This window comes from Arvicola amphibius, chromosome 4 (genome assembly GCF_903992535.2).
Source record: "Arvicola amphibius chromosome 4, mArvAmp1.2, whole genome shotgun sequence".
NCBI classification, from domain to species: Eukaryota; Metazoa; Chordata; class Mammalia; order Rodentia; family Cricetidae; genus Arvicola; species Arvicola amphibius.
In genome coordinates, this window is record NC_052050.1 from 76,522,354 (window position 1) to 76,546,298 (window position 23,945).

Here is a 23,945-nt window from a genome sequence, read left to right on the forward strand (position 1 = left end):
AAAAACATAAAGTACATAGTAATGGAATACAATGTGATATTTTGATACAGTTATACATTACATAATCTCTAAATTGGGGTGAACATAGGTAGTGTCTCAGACACTAAACTGGTCATTTCTCTCTCCTTTCTCTTACATATTTTTATGGTTTATTATTTTTATTTTATAGATATTAACATTTTGCTATAGTATATTTCATGCACTGCACACATGCCTGGTACCCATGGATGCCAGATAGGCTGTGTCCCTTGGAACTGAATTTACAATGGTTGTGAGTCACCAGGTGGGTGCTGGAAACAGAATCTAGGTCCTTTGCAAGAGCTGCTAGTGCTCTTCCCAGATGAACCGTCTCTCCATCCCTCTATCTCTTCCTAAATTTGAGGCAGAGTCTCACTAAGTGCTCCTGCTGGCCTAGACCTCAGAAGTCCACCTGTTTGCTTCTGACCCAAGACTAATGGAATCGCAGCATAAAACACCACGTACGATTCTGATCATTTCAAAACTGATTTTTCTAGTTTTTTTGAAATGCACCATGCATTCTTATTATCCACAGCCATGCCTCTGTGGAGCAGCACCCAGAGATTCTTGTTCCTGTCTGACAGACACAGCACCCAGGGTCATTTTAGGGCATGCTCACAGCCGTAGCCTAAGAGCCAGGATGAACTCCACGTTTCTAGAATCTGCGGAGTGGCTGCCAGTCAACACAGCAAAGAACAGTCATTTCATCATATAAAATTTCACAATGCCAGGCAACGTGCTTGGCTCTCAGGACACAAGAAGGCAAAAGGGGGTTCCAGTAAGAAGACAGAATACCCTGGAGCTGGGGACTGGCATCCCTCACTGTGCAGTCAAGGAACACTGAGGGCTCCGGATGACAAAGACAGCAAGATCCCCAGACATAGCCTCTGAGGGAACACTGTGTCCCAGATGGGACCAAACAGGTAGAAGGGAGATGTGCAGAGCCATCCGGGGTCCAGGGCCAAGCTAAACATGGAAGACTGGTCTAGAGCGAGGAAAAGTTTGATTCCCACCAACCAAAGGATGGAACAAAGGGATGAGTCAGAAAGAAAACTCAAATGAGCCAACAGCGGCAGGGAGACACGATGAAAGGAATCTTGCGGAGTCTAATGGCCTAAGTGGCCCAATCTGGCTGGTTTCCCATCTGGCTCCCCAAGGCCAGTAATTGTCCCTGTTCTGTCGCGGAGCCTTTCATCTGAGACACCTAGGCCTTTCAGTCCACTGAGAGGCTCATCTACCACCTTGGAGGAAGAATCAAGTGCTGGGTGGCCTATTTGTTCTGGGCTCAGAGAAACTCAGGCCAAAGAGACCCGGGTATTTTTTCTTCTAGCTTCAGGCCCATTTCAGAAATGGTGAGCACAAGGCTTAGAGTCAGAGGAAGGAGAGACCCTGAGAGTTCGTCGGTCCCTTGTCTCATACTCTATAGGCTTGGGCTGGAGAGGCCAAGCAATGGTGCCCACCAGATCAGATCATCTTTCTGTGTAGATGTCCCCCTGACCTGAGATCCATTCCTAGCACCCACATGGCTGCTTGCATCCTCTGTCACTCCAGTTCCAGGGGCTCCAACACCAGCTTCTGGCCTCAGTGAGCAGCAGGCATGCATACAGCGCACACACATACATACAGACGAAACGTTCACACACATAAAATAAAACAGATAAATCCTTTCAAAATTCAACTGTAGTCATGATCTCCTGAAACCTGCTACCTTTTCCTTTCTGATACTATTATGTAAGTCACCACAGACTAAACTTACCATTTTAGTAACCGTATGGCTTTTCACGGCATGAACGCTGCATGGTTTATTTTACGATCCCCTATTGTTGGCAATCTAGGTTATTTCTCAGTTTGGGGGAGCACTGCTTTGGTTCCCTACTCTTTTCATCTTGCTCTTTCAAGAACACTTCTAGAGGGCAAGTCCCTGGATGTAACACATAAATAAAAAACCATGCTCGTTTTGATCGTATTAGGTAATACCACGTTCCAGCCCTCACTCACACCCTCCACTGAAGCACACAAAAATGTCTCCTCTCCTGCTCCCTTTGCAAACAGAACATGAGCACTTTTTCCATCTAAGATTTAGTGTGTCTGTGTGTGTGCATGCGTGCATGTGTGTGTGTGTGTGTGTGTGTGTGTGTGTGTGTGTGTGCCTAATGAGTCCAGAAGAGGGTATTAGATTCCCTTGAGCTGGAGTTTCAGCTGATTGTGAGTCACCTTGTGGTTCTGGTCCCCTGCAAGAACGGTAAATGCTCTGATCTGTTAGTCATCTCTCCAACCCCTCCATAGCACTTTTCAGCTCTCATCTCAACCGTTAGCTCTCAAACATGTTCTTGCTTTTATTTTGCATTGTTTATGTGTAGAAGAATTTTACTTTTCACCAAGTCCTTAGCTGACCACTGTCCTTACCTTATTTTTTCAACCATCTGATTTGCTTGGTTTTCTACTTAATTGTTTTTCTCTGGCTGACTTCAAAGAAAGCTTTTCTGTATCAGAGATGCCCTTCCTTTTATTCTCTTGGGCTGGAGATGTAGCTCAATCGCACGGTATTTGCCTCACATCCCCAAGGTCCTGGGTTCAACCAAAGAATCTCAAAACAAAAACAAACTTAGTGTTTCTTTCAATTCTTCTTACGTCTTTGCTTTGAAAGATTGCAGTCTTTGGGACAGAGACTTAGTTCAGTTAGTCGAGTGTTTGCCTAGCAAGCATGAAGTCCTGATTCAGTGCCACTTAAACCCTATGTGGTCATGCATGCCTGTAATCTAGGCATCGGAGAGATGGAAGCAGGGAGATCAGAAGTTCAAAGCCATCCTTGGCTATGTAGAAAGTTCAAGGCCATGTCTCGTCCCCCAAAATAAGTAAATAAATAAATAAATAAAATTCGTGGCCTTACAGACATATCTCAACAAATTCGTCTGTATTTCTTCCTTACCAGTCCTAAAATTCTGCCACATCTTAAAGTATTTCTTTTATCAAACCCATAAAAATATTTGTGTATATTCTTTTCTGTTTTTTTTTCCCCAATATGAGGACTGAACTAGGGCCTCGTGCACCCTAGGCAAGCAGGCAAGCACTCTGCCTCTGAGTTACATCTCCAGTCCTATGATGACTTGTTCTTTTGTTGCTTTTTTTGTTCTTTTTAAGACAGGGTCTCACTAAGTTGCATAGACAGGAGTTGGACTTGCTCCATAGGTAAACGCTTAGGTAGACCTACAACTTGTGACCCTACTCCTACTTCCTCAACCTCCTATTACATATCTGTGCCACGAGGCCCCGCTCTCCTCTAATATTTGAATGAAGTTTTTGAATATGTAAAATCTTGAATTGTTCCAAGTCTATTTTTGTATAAGAAGCAGATGAAAAGTCAGAAGTAGTGGCACACACCTTTAATCCCAGCACTCAGAAAGCAGAAGCAGGTGGATCTCTGTGAGTTTGAGCCAGCCTGGTCTACAAAGTGAGTTTCATGAGAGCCAGGGATACACAGAGAAACCATATCTTAAAAAATAAAAAAATAAAAATAAAAAAGAAATGGATGAAGTAAGGAGGCAACCTCATTCCTTTCTAATTTCCTCCACATCATTTACAGATAATCTATTTTTTCTGAAAGCACTGAAAGGACACATAAAATTTCATGAGCATTTGTTTCTTTATCTAAACTATATAACTTTATGACTCTTTCTACCCTTTCCTCTATTTCCTGCCCTAATATTTATAACAGAGATCATATACACAGAGATGAGATAACTCATTTCCCCCACATTCACCCCATAATTCCTCTTCACTTTTTTCAAATTTCCTGGACATTTTCTCATAATTATCCTTCTATATTTCATAACTATGCATATGCTTGAATTTGGATTTTTAAAAACCCTACCTCCCCCAAAAAATGTTGGAATTTAATAAGGTTGTTTTGGACTTTAAAGGATTCTGGAAAGAAACAGATTTATGTTGGATAGGAACTTCTGTACAAAAGCAAGCTATGTCTCTCCATTTATACACGTCTTCTTGTTATGCCCCTTTATAAAGTTTTGTAGCTGCCTTCCCACAAATCTCACCAATGCTCAGTTTGTAAACCTTCTATAGGGAAAAATCACTATTTCCCATGAGGTCAAAGTATAGAATCTTTGGTGATGTGGAAGATTTCTCTATTCCTCTCTTTGGGCTGATGCCATCAGGTGAATCTCAGTTCCACCAATTAATCAACAGCTAATTAGTAGGTGTTGACTGTATGTCCAACCCCATGCTAGCAGTGTGAAACCTAGACCCCCATGTATAAAGAGTTTATGTGATGTCTTAAGAAACCTGTGGCACCTCCTTTAAATAATGAACTCTTACATTGACCTGTGCACTATGGGCTCTGTTTGGTGAGAAACGAGAAAGAAGTTAACTGTAGCAGTCACAGAAGGTCTCAAGGCAGAGGTGAGAACCGACCTGGGTAAAGTAAAATAATAGTAAAGCTAGGTAAAGAAGAGGAAGGGAGACAGATGTGGTGCTTGCCTGTGACTCTGCACTCAGGAGGCTGAGGCAGGCAAACTGCCATTAGTTCAGGGACAACATGGGCTGTGTAGTAACAGCCAAGACATCCTGGAGCTATAGAGCAAGATCATGTCTCAAAAGACAGAGAGATGGGACTAGATAGATGTCTTGGTGTTTAAGAGCATCTGTTGCTCTGCCAGAGGACCCAGGTTCAATTCCCGGCACACACGTGGTGGCTCTTGAGGCTCTGTAACTCCAGCTCCAGGGCATCCGATGCCTCTGGCCTCCAAGAGTACTTACACTCAAAGGTACACACCCACATGCAGAAACAGCAGATATTCTTAATCTGGGGGCTCAGCACTTCCTGGGTAATCAAAGAGGAGACCCAGTGAGCCTGTGGGTCCCTGAAACCATAAGACACGAAGCTATCTGCTTAACCAGTGCTGCCAGCTGAAAAGAATCCACAGAACTCTTGGCTTCTAGATACATGCACAGGTTTTAATGCCTAAAGAAAAATATATATAACGAACACACCATTAAAAAGACATAAGTAAACAATGCTGGCTTTCCCTTATCTCAGAAATGTCCTAAAGTAGAGAAATAATTATTGTGTGTTATGGAAGCTAGTCCAGCTTTGTGCCCAGAGGTACTCCAGTCTGAGTCCTAGTTCTATCCCTTAGGAGCTGTTTGTGATATTAGATGAGTCCCATCTGCACAAGGCCCCAATGTGTACCAATGTAAATTGAGACGACAGAGCCCAGCCCTCCTGCCTGACTGCTGCCAGCACCACCCAGATCTTAGGAGAGCTTCTCTGTGTGCTTGTTCCTTCTTCTGTTTTCACACCCCAGAGGAAAGAGGTTGTAAGAAGGAGGATAGTGAGCCAGGTCTGGAAAGGAGGGGGAGGAAGGGAGATCCATCCCAGGCCGGTGGACAGCGAGCGCTAGTAGAAAAGGGGCCAGAAAAACCAGCGCGTGTTGCTGCAGCTCAGTTCATTGCAGCCAAGTTCAATGGGTCTTAAATTCCAGCCCCAGCAGCTTGAACTTTATCCTACTAACTATTGGAGCCACAAGAGAACTGAGGACGAGGGAGCCAATCCCATGCTTTTCCCTGAGTACCAAGAGATGCAAGAAAACAAATTTTAAAAATAAATTTGTGTGACTGGGGCTGTAGCCCAGTTGGGAGAGTACTTAGCTGGTATGCATGAAAACCCTGGTTCTATCTCAGCACGCATAAACAGGTGTGGTCTGCCTAGCTATAATCTCAGGAGGTGGAAGAAGAGGGATCAAAAGTTCAAGGTGGTCTTCAGCTACGTACTGAAGGGGGTGTGTTGGCGGTGGTGGTGGTGAGACAGTGTTTTTTAATTATCTGTCAATTTTATACATTTATACAATATATATTGATCATATCTAGCCACTGTTACCTCCCTTCAGCTTCCTCCAGCCACCTCCCACCCAATCGTCCTCCCGGTTTCATGTTCTTCTTTATTTTTTTTTTTATTGTGTTTACAGATAGAGTTTAAAGCCTGCCTGGGCCACACAAGACTCTGACTTGAAAATGAAATAAAATGGGCACAGAGGAAATGACTCAGTCAATAAAGCGCTTGCCATGCAAGCCTAAGAACCTAGCTTGATTCCTAGCACCCACATTGAAAAGTCAAGTGTGGTATAGCATGCGCCTACTGGGGAGGCAGAGAGAGAAGGACCCCTGGAGCTTGCCGGCTGGGCAGTCTAGCCTAAAAGCAGGTTTCAGTGAGAGATCTCATCTCAAAAGACTAAGTGGATAACCTCTATGGATAATGCCTGGAACTGATCTTCAGTCTCCACAGTTGAGTGTACGTGTAAACTCTCACTCAGAATTCAAATAAATAAGTCCAACAGTGTGGCGAGGGATAACACCTCTCACCTCAGAGTCCTGTGCAGAAGTAGATCTGACACTCTGGATCAGAGGTGCTGTGTTTCTTTTTACTCCTGCACGCATGTGTGTGTGTGTGTGTGTGTGTGTGTGTGTGTGTGTGTGTGTGTGTGTGTCCCCGTCTGTTTATCCCTGTCCGTCTTTGTCTGCCTGTATGTATGTATGCATATATGTGTTGCATATGGGCATGGGCACACGTGTGTGTGTGTGTGTGTGTGTGTGTGTGTGTGTGTAGGCATGCATGTGTGTGTGTACAAGGACATGTAGAGACATAAGGTTGGTGCTGGGAATTATCCGCCATTGCTCTTTGGCCTTACTCGTTGAGGTGATGTATCTTAACAAGCCCGAAGCTCACTCCTGGCTGGTCTCACTGGCCAGTTTGCTCTAGATACACCCTCTCTCCTTCTCCTTCGCCTAGGCAGATCACAAGGCCCACCAGCATGTATGTGGGTTTAGGGATCAGAACTCCCATCCTCACGGTTGTACAAGCATTCTAGCTACTAAGCTGTCTCCCCAGCCCAGATACTACATTCTTACCCATGCCTACTGCCTCCCCAGCCCAGATATTACATATCTAACACATGCCTACCATCTCCCCAGCCCAGATATCACATATCTAACACATGCCTAGGTATTATTTACCCAGACGTTTCACTTTGACTGGCTATTCACATATGCCTATTTTATTATTTTTACCTCTGCTATTATTCGTGTAATGTATGTTCGTTACGTGCCTATCATTACCTGCTAGGCCCGATGCTAGGCTCTGGACAGGGAGAGGAGTCAAACCTAAGCTCTGTTTCCTAGAAGTTCATAGTCTAATCAGAGATGAGGCATAGACCAAAGAATTTAAATGCAAGGTAAAGAGTAACAGGGGACACATTTTAGGTACAGAAAAGACACTTGGAATGTTCTGGGTGGTAAGAAACTCTTAGATGGGGTGGGGCACCTGGTGTTTAAGGACATAAACAGGAGTGTGCTTCTCTTATCTGTCAGTGAACGAGAACTCAGGCATCAGAGATGTGTTTTTAGTTCTAGCCCATCCCTTCCTGGGCATGGGACCTTGCTGGCCACTTACCCCTCTGTGTCCTCCTCTGCAGTGAAAGGCTGAGTCACCCGGAGGACGCTGTAGAGGCCGGCTGCAAACATGCTATTTGATGTTTCCTCTAGGAACCAGTAATTGTAAACAGCTAGTCTGCCGACTCTCATTTCCAGCTTGTTTTCAAACTTCACATGGGTCTGTTGGCCCCAACGTCGTACTATTTGTCGGACGAGTTTGTGATCTTGTTCCAGGGTTAAACAGCAAATGAAAAACCTCGAAGGGAGTTTCCAAATCCAGGAAGGCTTCCTTTAACAGAGCCAACGCTGAACGAATTAGCAAGTGTTTTATATTTTTCTGGGTTTTATTGGGCCAAACTGTTTCAGCTGGGGAGACACAGCTTGACTGAAGGTTTAACCAAACACTGCTAATAAGAGCATATGGGGAGGAAAATAAAAATAAGTCCCCACTCAATTTCCAAGTTAATCAAAATGATTTCATCTCCCACTGGCTCCCCTGAGATCATGGGTTTGCCTGGTGATAACCGTGAAATAAGTCAAATCCGAGTTTATAATCCAGAGCCTCTGAATGCCAAACCTAGAGGGATGCTGCGAACCACCGGGCTCGATATTGATGCTCTGGACACCCGATGAACAAGGCTGCAAACTCTGGGGACTCCCTCTAGCAGTCTGCAAGCATGCTCACTGGCTCAGTCCTCGCACCAGTGTTAGGTGAAGGTTTTTGGGTATGTACAGCAAGGAGTGTGTGAGGAATAAAAAGAGTCTCCACTTGTCCCCACGGTGAGAGAATAAGGTCAGCAGGGCAGAGTCCACACTGGGGACAAACAGAGGTTTCTAGAGCGAGTGCTGAAAGGTTTCCTTTCTAGGTCTCTGCCCCTTGCCTGTAGGGGCCTTGGTAAAGCATTCTATCTGTGACACTGCGGCTTCATCAAACACAGGGACAGTCCTACTTCGGTCATCATGCTGTCATAGGAATGACGTAAAATATGTAATTTTAAAAATGGGCTAATGCATAACAAGGACGTGATTAAACATAATATCTGCTGGTTGCTTGGATTTTTTTAGTCTTTAAGTGACATTAACTGGGTTTTAACTGATTGCATAATTGGTTTGTATGGGGGCGGGGATTGGAAAACACCAGAAAGCACCAAAAGGAAAATTCACCCATAATTCCTCCCACTTGGGGGTAAGCCGTGTTGATAGATGTCCATTGTCCATCCTTCCAGTCTGTATATCTATCAGCACATATATTCGGTTTCCTCTCTACTGTTCTGCTGGGTAAGAGCTTTTGTTCAAGGTTGCCTGGCTTCGAAGACTCAAATTCTAAACTCTACTTTCCCACCTGCTCCATGACCTCTGGGAACTTATTTGTCAAATCTGGGCTTCTGTGCATCAGTCAGCACGGAGTAACTCATAGTCTATAGACCAGAAATGCAGGCTGGAGGATATACATGACCTGAGTGGGGCTCTCCTATGAATAGGGATGGTAAAACGGGGTATCTATCCTAGCTTTTTATACAGTTGCTGTGATAAAATATGTTGACTAAAGTATCTTAATGGGAGGAGGGGGGTTTCAGTTCATAGTTACGGGCTACAGTGCATCACTGCAAGAAGTCAAAGCAGCAGGAACGTGAAGCAGCTAGCCACATCCACAGAGAGAGCAGAGGGAGAGTGAACGCCTGCACGCCTGTACTCAGCTGAACTCTTGCACAGTTCAGAAGCCCCTACCAAGGGGAACTGTGACACCCACAGTGGAACTATCTCGACTAATGCGATTAAGACAATCCCGCACAGGAGCGCACATAGCCCCGCCTGTCTAGACAACCCTTCACTGAGACTCTCTTCCAGACTGCACCAAGCCGACAACTAAAACTAACACCACAGTGGCAAAAAAGCGGCCCTGCGTTTAGCCCAGCGCTAAGTGCTAAGAAAGAAGTTTGTTAAATCGTAGCTATTATTCTACAAGCATGCACGGTGGGCGCGGTGAGTGTTCACTCACAGCAGGTTGAGAGCATCCATCGCTCAGTGTTTACTCTCCAGAGTTGTGGGACAGACCCTTCAGGATGACCTCTTTGGAACTTGTCCAACCAACACACTCTTCTCTCTGTAAGGTCCGGTTGGGTGCTAGCCTTTGATCCTTAGACTTCACAATCCCCTTACGTCACTCAGAGAGTCTTAGGCACCAATTGGGTTTACAACACCATCTGTTCCCCCACTTTATCCCCCCTCACCCAAGCCTTACCTCCTCCTCCCAGCACCCCATTGGTAGAAGGTAGAGGGAAATGAAAGAAATGCCTCAGGCAAGTGGAGAGGTCTCACCCCCTCAGCCCTTCCAGAGGTGCTGTCTCTTTAGATCTGCTTAAGAAGCCTGATCCCAAGGCTCCAAGTAACCAGTGTGGCACCATGGGACCGCCAGCGTGGTGCTTTCCAGGGCTATCTCAGTTGCTGGTCAAATCAAATCCGATACGTGTTTGAGTGGCCTATGCGATGGCTTCAAACGACAGCTCTAAATGGGGCAAGAACCTCTGAATTACGTATTCAGTCGCTGATCAAATATTTACATAGCCTCTACTATGTGCCAGGGACTGAGCTCCTGAAGGAGAAAGGGATTCTCAGGTCATATCTTTCAATACTTTAGGTCCCTCAAAATTAATGCCTCTCACTTGAACATCAAAATGGCAAGTCCTTTCACCTGTACTAACCTCTCCTTTCTGAGGGAGAGAGAGCAGGCCCTAGGCCTGCCAGTATGGAACAGTCCAACAGGCACTGGGAGTATTGCTTCAGTCTATTTTCTTAACCACAGCTTTTCATTCATAGCAAATAACACAGGCTTTCAACTAGTAATAAAAGCTTCTCTCGAGACCCTTGATTCCTTTCTGAGGGACCTCGAGTTCGCAGTATAGTTCTGGGCTTGGGAGACGGTTCAGTGGGCAAGAGCACTCGCCATGCAAAGATGAAGACCTGAGTTCGAATCCCCAGCAGCCATGTAAAAAGTCAGACCATGGTCCCAAATACCTGTAACCCCACCCCTTAAAGGGCTTGGCAGAGACAGGAGGACTGCTGGGGCTTGCTGGTCACCAGCCTCATCCTGGGTTCAGTAAGAAATGCTGTCTTGGTGGAATAAGGTAGAAAGTGATCAAGCAGGACACCAGATAGCTTCAGTGTACATTCGCACTGATGTGCATACACCATATACGACACACACAAGAGCCTAGTTTATGAATTTATGTTCATTAAAGTAATGATTAAACATTTACAAACATAGCTTTTGTATGCATCTATTAGATGATATATTTTTAATTATCCTACAAAGAAATAGGTTTCATTATAGAAATTTTATACAATTTGTTTTAATTCATCTTCCTACTTCCTTCTTCTCCAACCCCCTTCCCCTCCACCTTGTATTCTATAAATTAGTTACTGAATGTGAATGAATTTAAAGAAAAGTATGAAGTAAATGGTGGCCCAGACGGACACTAGTAAGCTGAGTTTTAAGGTCAGGAGTCTTGGCCCTTAGAGGATTCCTGGTCAATTTACAACCATGATGACAGCAAAAAACAGATGTTTTCTGAGGAAAAAGAAATACAAGAAGGTTTCATGCAGTTCCAGCATCTCAAAAACCGTGTGGACCCCACCTTGCCCCCAAGTGAAAAAAAAGCATTATAGTGAGAGCCCCTGCCTGTGGACAGCGGCCACTGTCCCCTTCCTGGTGGCAGCCCCACTGGTGTCCAGGGAAGAGCAGAAGCTGCGTGACAGTGTGCTCACGGCAGCCACGAGAGCTGAATGCACGGAGAGTTTTAGCATGCCCAGCTTCAGCAAACATCAAGTCACTTCATCCCTGCAGAAAAAAAAAAAAAAAAAAAAAAAAAAAAAAAAAAAAAAAAAAAAAAAAAAAAAAAAGCTCTCATTTATCCAAGCATCTGAGCCCGACACTCTCAAGGTGCCTCTCCCACACTCCGCTCCTGAGAATGCAGATCTGCCTTCCCATAGCTTTCCCCAACTCCACCCCTCCAGAAACATGTGTTGAGTCCAGTCTACATTAGGTCCTAACGGCTCTCGGCTCTCCACCAGGCTGAGTGACCTTGAGTGAGTCACTCTCGTCCCTTAGCAGGCGCATAAGGAGACTTACCAAGGCCCGGAAATCTAAGGAGCAGGGGCGGAAGCATTGAGACTGTTTCACTAGCTGGAGAAACAGAGCCAGGCTCAGATACCAGCGATGTTCACATCGAGTTAGTGACATTGCCAAAGAGCCCGCTGCAGCCTGCCGCCCAGAACAGATCACCTGCCTTCCAGGAACCCGCTTTTCCTGTTGCGTTTACTCCTGTCTCCTGGCAGCCTGTTCCAAGAAAGGATCAGTTTGGGTGCCCAGGGGAAAAGACCGACATGGTCCATCTTCTTTCGTGCCAAAGAGGCTTAGCACCTTCTCTAGTTAACTGTGGCTTTCTGGCTCCTCTACCAGGGCACGGGCTGGTCCAGCAAGTAGAGCCTTAATCCTTCAATGTGTTGGGGTGGAGGTGGGGAGTGGGACTTGGGGGTGGCGAGTTTGAGCGAAGAAGCCAAACTATTCCTGGAATCTGTACCGGGGCACCGACAGTCCCTGACTCACAGTGCCCCCGTGTGGCGGGCCAAGGGAAGCCCATCCCCATCCCCTACCCCCACAAGGAACTGTGTGACTTCACAGACACTGAACTTCAAGGATGCAGAGTACTAGGCTCAAGCTAAGTCAAAAAAGGGAAACTGAAGCCCCAGATGGGAAAGTAATTAACCCAAAATGATATGCAAAGTTTTCAATCACAGGTCCCAAGTATTTTTTTATGACATTCCCTGACCCATCAGTACAGGAATAATTACTATGTGGTAAATGTCTATGACTTGGGAGTTGACTTGGGGCAGAGACTTGGTTCACAGAGCTCCCCTACAGACTTAGCAAACTGCATCTTGCTTAATCCTAAACAACACCGGGTGTAGTTGCCGCTACTCACTCCCCGTGACGGATGAGAACCGAGGTTCCTAAGGACCATATGAAACTTGCCCAGTCACATGGATGCAGGCAGGATATTCAGGGTTCTACCCACAAACAAATTCCATCCCAGCCCATCAGAAATCTCCGAGGATGCTGGATGCGGTGGCTCACGCCTGTGATCCCAGCACAGGGAAGGTAAACAGAGGAGGATCCGGAGTTCAAGGTCACCCTCAGTTACGTAATGAGCTTGAGCTACAGGGAGTATGTCTTAAAAAAAAAAAAATTAACAAACAATAAATGGCATCGCTGAAGGACTCACGCATGCTGACAAATGCTTCTAAGTCTCCCTGTGAAGACTAAGGATCTTGAATTTAAAACCGGTCTCTATGCTGCCTAGAAAGTTGGAAGGCAACCAGAGGCGAAGAGTGAACACCACCCTGTCTCAGAAGTGTTTATTGGAGAGCAGGGTGGTATCGCACTAAGGTCTAAAGGAAGAGAAAATAAAACAGAACACAAATGGGGCCAGAAAGACCAAAAGGGTGATAGCCAATCCGGCTAGCTGTCAGAGCCTAAAGTGCAGTTGCCCCAGCTATGCCTCACAGGGGAGTTTAGCCTACAAACAACTCGTGGGGAAAGTGAATGCCTGAGGCTTTTTATCGCTGCGGTTGGCAACGGGTAGCTATTGGAAATCAATCACCTGCTTGACTGGCATTGGGGAGCATGTAAAATAAATTACTATGCATCCAGATCAGAGTATGATGTGGCATTGGAGGGGGTGACATAGCTGTGTAGACCCAGGCAAGGGGAAAGATCTGAGCGAAGCAATTTAGGAAAAGGTACACATACTGTGACCTCTATTTAAAAAAAAAAAAAAAAAATCCCAGAAGAAAAGCACAGCTGTTAACTCCGGTTCTCTGTACTTGACTGGAGAAAGAATTTGTATTCCTTTATAGATTTTTTTTTGTAACAGGTAATCTTTAACTCAGCACTATCATTTTTATAGTAAAATATATAAATCTGCAGGGAGAGTAAAATTAATGTTTCCTATCTGGAAGGAATTGACAGTCTGGGTAGTGAACAAGGACTCAGCCAAGCCCAGGGCACAGCTTGGCAATATCAACAAACAGGCAATGAAATGGTGAGATGAGATTTGCCCGGGTGTGTTCCGTGGGACGTAGAACAAAGACATCACTCTGACTTGACCAGGGAGGATCAGAGCGAAGTTCCTGGTGGCCTGAAGGCTGGACAGGAGGCGTTGGTCCTCTGTATCCTCTAGTTCTACACCCAAGAGGTTAGCCAACTTGGTTCAGTGGGTAAAGGGCTTGTCACCAAGCCCGATGACCTGAGTTCGGCACCCCAGATCCACACGGAAGAAGGAGATAACTATAACCCCCCGAAGATGTCTTGTGAGATCTATATCCACTCCACGACGTGTGCCCACCTAACACAAAATTAAATGAATAAATAATTTGCATATATATTTGAGGGTAAAAATTGCGAATGTACTCAAGAGGTAGAGACTCTTTTTTTCCTTGTTTTTCCCTAAACACTGTAGTATAACAGCCACTCATATGTCGTTTGTATTGTACTGGATAGTATAAGCGGTGGATTTCTTATCAGTCACCAAAGGAGGATGCAAAGGAGACAGCAAGGGGGTCACAGGCAAATCTTGTAGCATTTTTCAAAAGCAACTTGAGCAGCCGTGGATGTTTATATTTCCAGGAGGTCCCCGAAATACACTAGTGCTGATGCAGAGGAGTGTGTGTGTGTGTGTGTGTGTGTGTGTGTGTGTGTGTGTTTCATTTTCACCCTCCCCCCATGCACCTTTCAAAAAAGCCACCCTTTGTTATCATTTTTAAGGTGCCAGATCATTTGTGAAGGGTTTAACGTGAATATTTTCTTCCTTCTCTTTTGTTTACTTCTTCCTTATTTTTTTATTTCGGTTTTATTTTTGTTTTTTGAGACAGAGATTCTTGTGGCCCAGGCTGACCTTGGAACTGAATGCGTCATTGACAGTGACGTTCAGTTCCTAATCCTCCTGCTTCCTCCACTCAAGGGCTGGAAGTTTAGATGTGCGCCACCACGCCCCACATACATAGATAGATAGTTTCACACACATACTCTAAAAATTCTGTGAAACAGTTATTGTTCCCACTTTATAGACGAGAAACTGAGGGAACTAACTAGCACTTCTAAAGTCCCATAGTCACCTCCGAACACCGGCCAGGTCATTTGAATTCTGCATTCAGTCACCCCTTATGCTGCCTGAACTGTCTGAGAGCAAAGAGTACCTTCTGCTCACAGGAGTGAACCACGTATCGCTACAGATTCCCATGAGGAAAACTGTCATCAGTCCTCTGCTTAGACTTTACAAGGCCATGGCCACAAGAGGTCATTTTGTAAGGAAGCTTAGCACAGGCCTTGTACCCAACACACAGTGCAGATGGTAGCCTGGATGCACACTAGCTCTTAACAGTATTGTGATTTGTGTAGTTACTCAATTCACCGCCATTTTCAGCAGGTTTGTCACCAGGCAAAGTTACACGTTTATGCTCAGCAAATGGGCGGTCTTGCTCTGGATCCTTCCCAGCTCTGGTCACATTGTGCCCATAGCCACCATGCTGGTTCCCATACTTCCCCGTGTGAAGGAGTAGGCTGACTGTCTTTGTGCTCATCAGAACGTCCCTCCCATGGGAGTGCATAAGGCTCTCATTCCTTTTCCTCTTTTGTTAAGACTTGTTTCCTGGACCCTCAGACTCTGCTATGGAAAGAAGCCCATAGCCTAAGATGTACAACTCACTCCCATCACAGGACACTGAGGGTTCACTCACTACAAGCTACATTTCAGGAGGGGCCTTCTGCACAGTGTCTCAATTCAAAGCAGTATCTTTGGATTAAGTGATAGGGCACAAGGCTTTTGGTGTAATTTGTCAGAATCAGAACGTGAAGCAGTTCCCTCCTTCATCCGTGGAAATCTTGAAGAAGAAACTCAGGGTGTTAGACTTAGCAACAAACACCTTTACCCACCCAGCCAACTCACCAGCCCAAGAGCAGGGATTCTGGAAGTATCCACACCACTTGGGAGTACTCTATCCATCTGTCAAGTTAGATTTCATGGTTACCCACAAGTCAGGCTCACAGTAGGACAGGACACATAAGACAGAACACGGAAGTCTTTATGCCACAGGCTGCACGGTAGAGTAATGGGTTGGAAGTACAAAACGTTCTGGAAATCGCAGTCCTGTTGTTTTAAATACATAAATAAGTAAACACAACAGGAAAACCTGAAAATGGATCGCAAAGAGGATTCCAAGTTTGAATCCGGCCTGCTACATATTTAGATCCGGTCTCAAAAATAATGTTGTTTAAACGTGACTTTTCTGCGTTATAAGGTTCTGCTTGTTTTTAAAATATGCATCTTCTCTTTGCTCTTTTTATAGCTCCTCTTTCTCTAAAAAGAGTGTTAATGATTGCATCTTTTTATTTGAAAACATATTTTGTATTCAGATAGAATTTAGTTTCAGTGCCAGCTAAAGTACAGACCTGCTGTGTAACCAGGAGCAAACTGCTTACCCACTCCAGGGCTCAGTTGCCTCATATTTAAAATAGAGGTTGTTTTTAATTGGACATTGCCATAAAATGACGTAGGGTCTCAAATTCAGGGGGTAAGCTGGCCGTGTTTGTGGGTCTCAGCCTTGCTTCGTCATCAGTCCACGCCGAGTGCTCTTATTTTATTGATTTATTTCCTTTTATCTCCATTTCCTATTCCATGTCCTTCTGCCTCTACCCCCAGGCAAACACTACGTGTTTCATATGATTCTGTGATGTGTTTCTTAGTTTGAAAATGTTTCACCAAGACACATATGGTTGCTTGGTGAATTACTTGAACGAAATTATTCATAAATCTCACCCCGCTTTACACTTTTTCCCGTGAAGAATGGTGTATTTAGACTCTTTCCTTCTTGCCACAAGGTATGCCCCCGTGGGTCAACAGCACTACACATTTTCCAGGTTTACCTATGCCTCCCTTCTTTTCCCCAGGTTCTCTCCTGTTCTCTGTCACCACGAACAGCACTATCAAAGGCATCCTCCTATGTGCCACCTTATGGTGTGATGTGAAATTCTTCGAGTGCTGTGACCTGTCCCAGCTCCAAGTGTGTTCACACTTAGTTGAACCAAATAATGCCAGTATCTACTCCCAGATGTCTACACAACCTGTCCCTTTAGCAGCCAAAGTCGGGGGCTCCTCATGTCCCCACAGCCTTACTTGGCAGCTTCCTAATGTTTCCTATCATCTGAGAAGACATGGTTTCTCACTTTGTGGCTTCTATTTCAATGGATTTAACAACCTGATACTTGGAGCATCTTGTCTGCATTTGTGTGAATTATCTGCTTTCTTTGCCTATGTTTTTTTTTTTCCTTTGAGTGCACTGCTGCTGGGAACCCTGTCTTCTTCTGGGTTTCTTATTTGGTCTTGCTTTTTTTTGTGTGTTGGGGAGGTGTTTTGTTTTTGCACCTTTGGCTGGTTACTTGATTGATTGGGAGATTTTTGTTGTTGGTTTTTTTTTATGATTATTTGCTTGTTTTTAGACAGAATCTCATTTTTCACTGCAGACTAACCTGACTCAGAAGCCCAAGCTGGCCTAGAAATATGCATTCCAGAATGACCTCAAATTTCCAGCAATCCTCCTGCCTCAGCCTCCTGAGCACTGGGATTACAGGCATAACTCAACATATAAATTTATTTATTCATTTATTTATTTATTTATTTTTAACATTTATTTGAGATTGTGCAGATGTGGGTGTCAGAGGCCAAACTGCAGAAACCAGTTGCCTCATTCACCATATTGGATTCAGGAACCAAACACATATTGCCTGGCTTAGTGGCAACTGCCTTTACCCACTGAGCCATCTCTTTTGTGATTTTTAAAAGGTGGGGAAAGCCGGGCGGTGGTGGCACACGTCTTTAATCCCAGCACTTGGGAGGCAGAGGCAGGCGGATCTCTGTCTCGAAAAAACCAAAAAAAAAAAAAAAAGGTGGGGAGAGAGAGAGAAAGATACCATGCAACAGAGATCAGGTGGCAGAGGTTTTTATTGGAGGAAAACACATGGTAAAAGGGGGGAGGGAGAGGAGAGACCAGCCTCTGTGGACAGGAGTAGCAGAAGAGAAGAGAGGAAGTGGGTGGGACAGACAGATGGAGACAGAGAGAGAGAGAGAGAGAGAGAGAGAGAGAGAGAGAGAGAGAGAGAGAGACAGAGACAGAGACAGAGACAGAGACAGAGACAGAGACAGAGGGGGGAGTGAGCAGGGCCCTTTTAAAAAGGAGCATAGTGAATGTGCACAGGAGGTGCTCTTAGTGAACACAGACAAGGATGTTTACTCCAAGGTGAGGCCAGTACAGATGCCCAAATGCTGACAGTCCCCTAGCAGACAAGGAGGAAGGCTTTTCCCTCGTTTGTCTTTGCAGTCCTTGGAACTGAACCTGAGGCTTCGGACACAAGACCTCTTCCGCTCTTTTTCCATGTTAGAGAGTTTCTTATATTCTTAATATCAACCTTTTAGCTGTTCGAAAGAATATAAACAGCTTCTCGTCTTGCCTTGTGGATTATACTTTCGAAGCACTATGTCATTTTTCTTCATTCCAAAATTTCCTTAAAGTCTTTTATGTCATCTTCTTTTGCTGTTAAGGGTGCATGTCACTCGTTTTGGGGTTTTTAACATGGCTCCTATTTACCATGGGAACAAATCAGTACATATCCCCTAGGTTTTTGAGAAAGATTAAATAATAATATAGGTAAAGCACCCGGCATAGGCAGCCAGGACCTGACTAAGATCAGGTGGGTAGAAGGAATAAGTGCTGAACTGTGAAACCTAACAGCTGGACTATAGAATCTGTTTACCTAAATCAGGAGAGGTTTCCTAGACAGAAGAGAAGTTATTAGCTGGACTTCATTCATCTTTCTTTCTTATTCATTTTATTTATTTATTTACTTACTTATTTACTTATTTGTTTGTTTGTTTGTTTGTTTTGTAAACCTGAAACTCACTAGGGATCTAGGCTAGCCTTGAACTCACAGAGTTCCACTTACCTCTGTCTCCCAAGTGCTGGAGTTAAAAGTGTACTCCACCACACCTGATTTATCTTTCGTTTGTTTGTTCCTGTTTTGTTTTGTTCCGAGATAAAGTTTCTCTGTGTAACTGCCATGGTTGTCCTGGAACTCGCCCTGTAGGCCAGACTGGCCTCAAACTCAAAGAGATCTGCCTGCCTCTGCCTCCAAAGTGCTGGGATTAAAGGTGTGTGCCACCACCACCAAGCTCTTTTTTTTTTAAATCTGTGTCAATGTGTATATCTGTGTGAGTACATATGATCATGCATGTAGTGTTCCCAGAGGCCAGAAGAGGACGTCAGAGGCATTGGATCCGGAATTTGGGGATTTCTCCGTGTGGGTGCTGGCATTCAAACGCTGGCCTTTGTGACAAAGCATCAAGTCCTCTTAACCAATGAGCACCTGCCTCACCCCCCAATAAATTCGTTTATTTAAAAATAGAAAAGGCTAGCTTGCAGGGATAGAAAATCACCTGGGACAAAACATGGGTGTGGGGAAACTGCCACCAAGCCGAGTTTAGGAGAGCTGCGGAGAAGAAACCTTACTGATCAACCACTGTCTTTCTGTCTGCACCCCTGCAGGTTCCCTGTTCTCCACCCTAAAGCCTCCGGACGCCGTGTTCAAGGTGGTATTCTGGCTGGGCTACTTCAACAGCTGCCTCAACCCCATCATCTACCCGTGCTCCAGCAAGGAGTTCAAGCGCGCCTTCGTGCGTATCCTTGGGTGCCAGTGCCGCGGTGGCCGCCGGCGTCGCCGGCGCCGCCGTCTGGGCGGCTGCGCTTACACCTATCGGCCGTGGACCCGCGGCGGATCGCTGGAGCGATCGCAGTCGCGGAAGGACTCTCTGGACGACAGCGGCAGCTGCATGAGTGGCAGCCAGAGGACCCTGCCCTCGGCTTCGCCCAGCCCGGGCTACCTGGGTCGCGGAGCGCAGCCACCAGTGGAGCTGTGCGCCTTCCCCGAGTGGAAACCCGGGGCGCTGCTCAGCCTGCCAGAGCCTCAGGGCCGTCGCAGCCGCCTTGACTCCGGGCCCCTTTTCACCTTCAAGCTCCTAGGCGAGCCAGAGAGCCCCGGCACCGAGGGCGACGCCAGCAACGGGGCCTGCGACGCCACGACCGATCTGGTTAATGGGCAGCCGGGTTTCAAGAGCAACATGCCCCTGGCGCCCGGGCACTTTTAGGGTCCCTTTCCTTCCCACCCCCCCACACACACCCCGGGGGAGGACACCATCGTGGGGGGAGGGAGGGCGTGGGGGAAAAGTGTCAGCCCCGGATAGACACAGGGTCTCAAGGGGACAAGGGGGAGGGGGGCGGGGAGAGGGGCAGCTGCTTTTCTGGCAGGGGCATGGGTGCCAGGTACAGCGGAGAGCTGGGCTGAGCATGCTGAGAGCCTGGGGGCCCCCTGACGCCGGCCGGCCGGGACTTAAGTCTCTCTCTCTTTTCTCTCTGTATATATATATATATAAAGAGTCCCCTCTATGCGTATTTATCTGTGGGTACACGTGCGTGTGTCTGTGCTGTGTACGTGTGGACTGCATGGGTGCGTTGTGGGGGGCCTGCCCGCCTGCGCGTGGAGGCGGAGTGTGTGCGAGCCCTGGCGAAGTCAGGTTTTATTGTTCGTCTCTTGACTTTGTACCTCTCAAGCCCCTCCGTGTTCTCTGGTCAATGTTGGCACTTTAATGGGGTTGGAAACCAAGTCAGATATTAAAAATCATTTCTCGTGTGTGGCTTCGAGTAATTTGTGGGGAGAGAGACAGGGAGAGCCTCGCATTCCCTCTTCCTTCATGTCTGATCGAATTCTAAGTCCTTTCTTTTGGGGGAAAGGGGTTAAGCTATCATATTATAAGTGATACTGTTGCTATTATCATTATCGTATTTATTATTTTATTTAGCTGTAAGGGTGAACAGGTACCACAGCAGGTGTGGGGGCCCGAAGACAACTTGAAGGAGTCAATACCACAGAAACTATAAACAATGCCATCCCAAAAGGTATACACACAAATACACACACCAAAATAAAAAAAAAAAAATCAAGCAATTTAGAATCCTCCATCTAGGATGTCATGAGTTAATCCTAGATGCACAGGTGTCCTAAGCTGAACTAGAATCATCTCAGCCAAGTCCTTGTTTCTACGGATGGATGCCTGCGGTTAAGAATTTGGCAAGGGTCGCCTAGATGGTTGAGCAGGTAAGGGTGTTCACTGCCAAGCCTGACGACCTGAATTGGATCCCTGGGACCCACGTGGTGAAATTAGGGGACTGAATCTGGCCAAGTTATCCTCTGACATCCTCTAAGGCATTGTGGTGTGTGGCACATGTACACACACACACACACACACACACACACACACACACTAAAATGCAACAGCAAGAATTTTCCGAAGTTTCACCAAAGTTACAAGAACCCATTAATTTTGCTTGTGTCTCCAGGACTGTGTGTTATCATGCCACAACTGAGGCCATCCTCCCAACTGCCTCTTCTTGCTCCTACATAGAATAGGGGACCTAAGCGAGGAGAACTGGGAAATAAACCTTATTCCCAGGGAAGAAGAAATAACTTGGGTCCTCCAAACACATTTTATTAGCAACACGAATCTTCCTTCAAGTGATCCTTCTACAGGATCCTGAGAGAAGAGAGTGGGGAACGCATGGAGAGGACAGAGCCTGGCCTTCTCAGGTTCCACCTCCCTCAGTTCCTTCCCTGGGCCTGTCCGGGTCACCCCAGAACCTCGCAGGTCTTGCAGGTCTTGTAGAGTGAAAGCAATTTGGCCCAGCCGGACCTGGGGTCAAGCCCTGGCTCTGCGGGGCCTCAGGCACTTCGCCTTGCTATCTCTGACTTCCTTTCGCTCCTACAGCCCACTAGGAAGTAACAAGGTTCATGAAGGTTGTCCCCCTCCCCCCGCCCCGTGTCAACGCGGACATGCAAATGTCTGGACATTTTAAATTTGGATCTTGGAAATCTGAAACCACAGGCACCAAAGGCATTTCCTGCGATGCTTGGATACAGTTAGTTCATCAGTGTCTGGTATCTGGAGGTCACCCAGACATTGGGGGGGGGGGGTGCTCAGAGTGGTGGCAGCTGCCTGCCTCCTTCCAGAGTGAACACTGGCCAAGTAGTAGCTAGCACCCCCCAGAGAGTACAGGGCTCCAGATCAGCCTCAAGCCAAGCCAGCATGACGCTGGCCTCTCCACATCCCTCACTGCATCCGGGCCCAGGGAGGGCAGTTTACCAGAGCTCTGAGGATGGACAGGTCGCCTGTGATCTGGACTCCAGCCTAGTACAAAGTCACCCGTCACTCTATACCCTCTGACCACCCAAATGCTGTAGGTCCATTTGTCACCTCTCAGACCTGCGTCAGAGTAAATCTGCCGATCGGAGTAACGAAGCAGGCAGCCTGGCAAGCTGGATTGACAGATCTCCCTCCAGAGCCAGGATCAAATCCCACCTCTGCCACTCAGCAGCTTGTCATGTTCAGCAGTTTATGTCACCAATCTAACCTCAACTTAATTTACTATGAGAAATTGACGATAAACAATGGTGTGTACATTTAGCCCTGAGGAGACCGAGGGATACGGTGAGGGCGGAACAGCAAATGCCGTGCCAGACACTCGGTGAGCATTCAGCAAACGGCAGCTATGCGCAGAGGTTTTCCTTATTCAGTAGTCTACGTGGATATTTGAAATTTAGGAAATCTAAATATATAGACCATAAATAGAACTTCAAGTTGTTCATAGACTCCATAGCCTTAGATCTCGGGGTTCACTTTTTTGCAAGGGGTTCTTTCAGTTTGTTTCTTTCTTTAGATAGGTCTTGTTATTCATCCAGTAGCATCCTCCTGCCTCGGTCTCCCAAGTGCTGGGCATATAGGTGTGTGCCACCATGCCTTGCCAGGATTCGTCTTTAAAAAGAAAGACACATGTTCATCACAGACTTAAAGAATGTTGTGGGCCAGAACGGTGTCTTACTTCAACAACCTCAGGAAGTTGAGGTTAGTTTGAAGACAGCCTGAGCTGAGAAGTCAGATACAGTCTTAAGACAAACAAATTTTAAACACACACACATATATATGTATGTATACCTATATATACACATCTATTGTATATATATGTGTGTGTGTGTGTGTGTGTGTGTGTGTGTGTGTGTGTGTTTTCTGAAGCCTGAAGAAACATTACTCAAAAAGATCAGGCCAAAATAAAATAAAAATAAAATTTTAAAACATGAATAAAAGTTAGACTAGTCTAGCACATCTCTAATCCCAGGGCTTGGGAGGTGAGGTAGGAGGATCAGGAGTTCAAGGCCAGCCTCTACATCCCTGAGCTACCTAAGACACTTTCTCAAGAGAAAATATTTTTAAGTTAGTAAATCATTGTGGATGAGTTGCGGAAGTGTCTCTCAGTGGATAAAGTGTTTGCTGCACAAACATGAGGATCTGGGTTTGAATCTCCAGCACCCATAGAAAAAGCAGGGCCCCAGCCCCAATCTACATATGCAATACAACCGCTATACTTATGGTTCAGGGAATGTGGAGTAACAGGATATGGAACAATTGTAAGAGCCAGAGGACCAGCATCCATAGCATCCTTCTAGACCAGACAGGGATGATGTACTCATAAACTCACAACATTACAGTTACCTAAGTAAGACCTGCATAATGACAAGCCTAGCCCACATGCCAACTCAGGGGAGAGTTCACGAGTTCCCACCCCTAGATAAAGAGCTACAAGGCAATCAATGGCTGCGGGGCGGGGGCGGGGGAGGGAGGCACAGGCAATCAATCTTCTCTAGTGAAGAACCTCCTGGTAGATTATCTAAATCCAAGTGGTCAGCCCTGAACATGTGTATGTAAGAGCAACACTAAATGGGCTCAGTATAGTGTGTGTGCATGTGTGTACACGTTCATGTGTGTGCACAGGTGTGTATGTGTGTGCATGCATGTGTGTATGTGTGTGCATGCATTATGTGTATTGTGTAGGTGTGTGCGTGTGTGTGTGTGTGTGTGTGTAGCAACAATAATTATAGAAAAGGTCATGAATTTGGGAGTGAGTGAGGTAGGAGAACACTGGAGGAGTTGAAGCAGGGAGAGAGATGGGTGGAAATGATATAAATATATACAAGATTCTCAAAAAAATAACTTGAAAAAATGAAGCCAGGCACCATGGTGATCATCTGGACCCCAGCACTGGAGAGATGGAGACAGGTAGACACTGGGCCTCACTGACCAGCAGTCCGGCTGAAATGGCAAGCTTCGGGTTCAGTGAGAGCTTCTGTCTCAAAAACTAAAGCGAAGAATGATTGCGAGAGATGCCGGCGTTCACCTCTGGCCTCTGCATAAACACACATCAGGTGCACAGCTGCATAAGGCATTTATGTGTGCACATGCAAACACATACACATGCTCACAAATTGCACATGC

At 45.9% G+C, this 23,945-nt stretch overlaps 1 protein-coding gene across 5 annotated transcripts in view; it reads left to right on the forward strand.

Annotated features, from left to right (window-relative positions):
- The window catches only part of Adra1b (adrenoceptor alpha 1B), a 116,740-nt gene extending 96,486 nt beyond the window's left edge, over positions 1-20,254 (forward strand). For 4 of the 5 annotated variants that reach the window (XM_038324708.2, XM_038324710.2, XM_038324707.2 and 1 more), the window contains 2 exons: positions 16,466-16,612; positions 19,114-20,254. In XM_038324708.2, the coding sequence (XP_038180636.1) occupies positions 16,466-16,612; positions 19,114-19,712 (746 nt within the window). In that variant the 3' untranslated portion in view covers positions 19,713-20,254. The remainder of the gene's footprint in view (positions 1-16,465; positions 16,613-19,113) is intronic. The other variant, XM_038324711.2, reaches the window with a different exon arrangement.
- Positions 20,255-23,945: the final 3,691 nt, after the last annotated feature.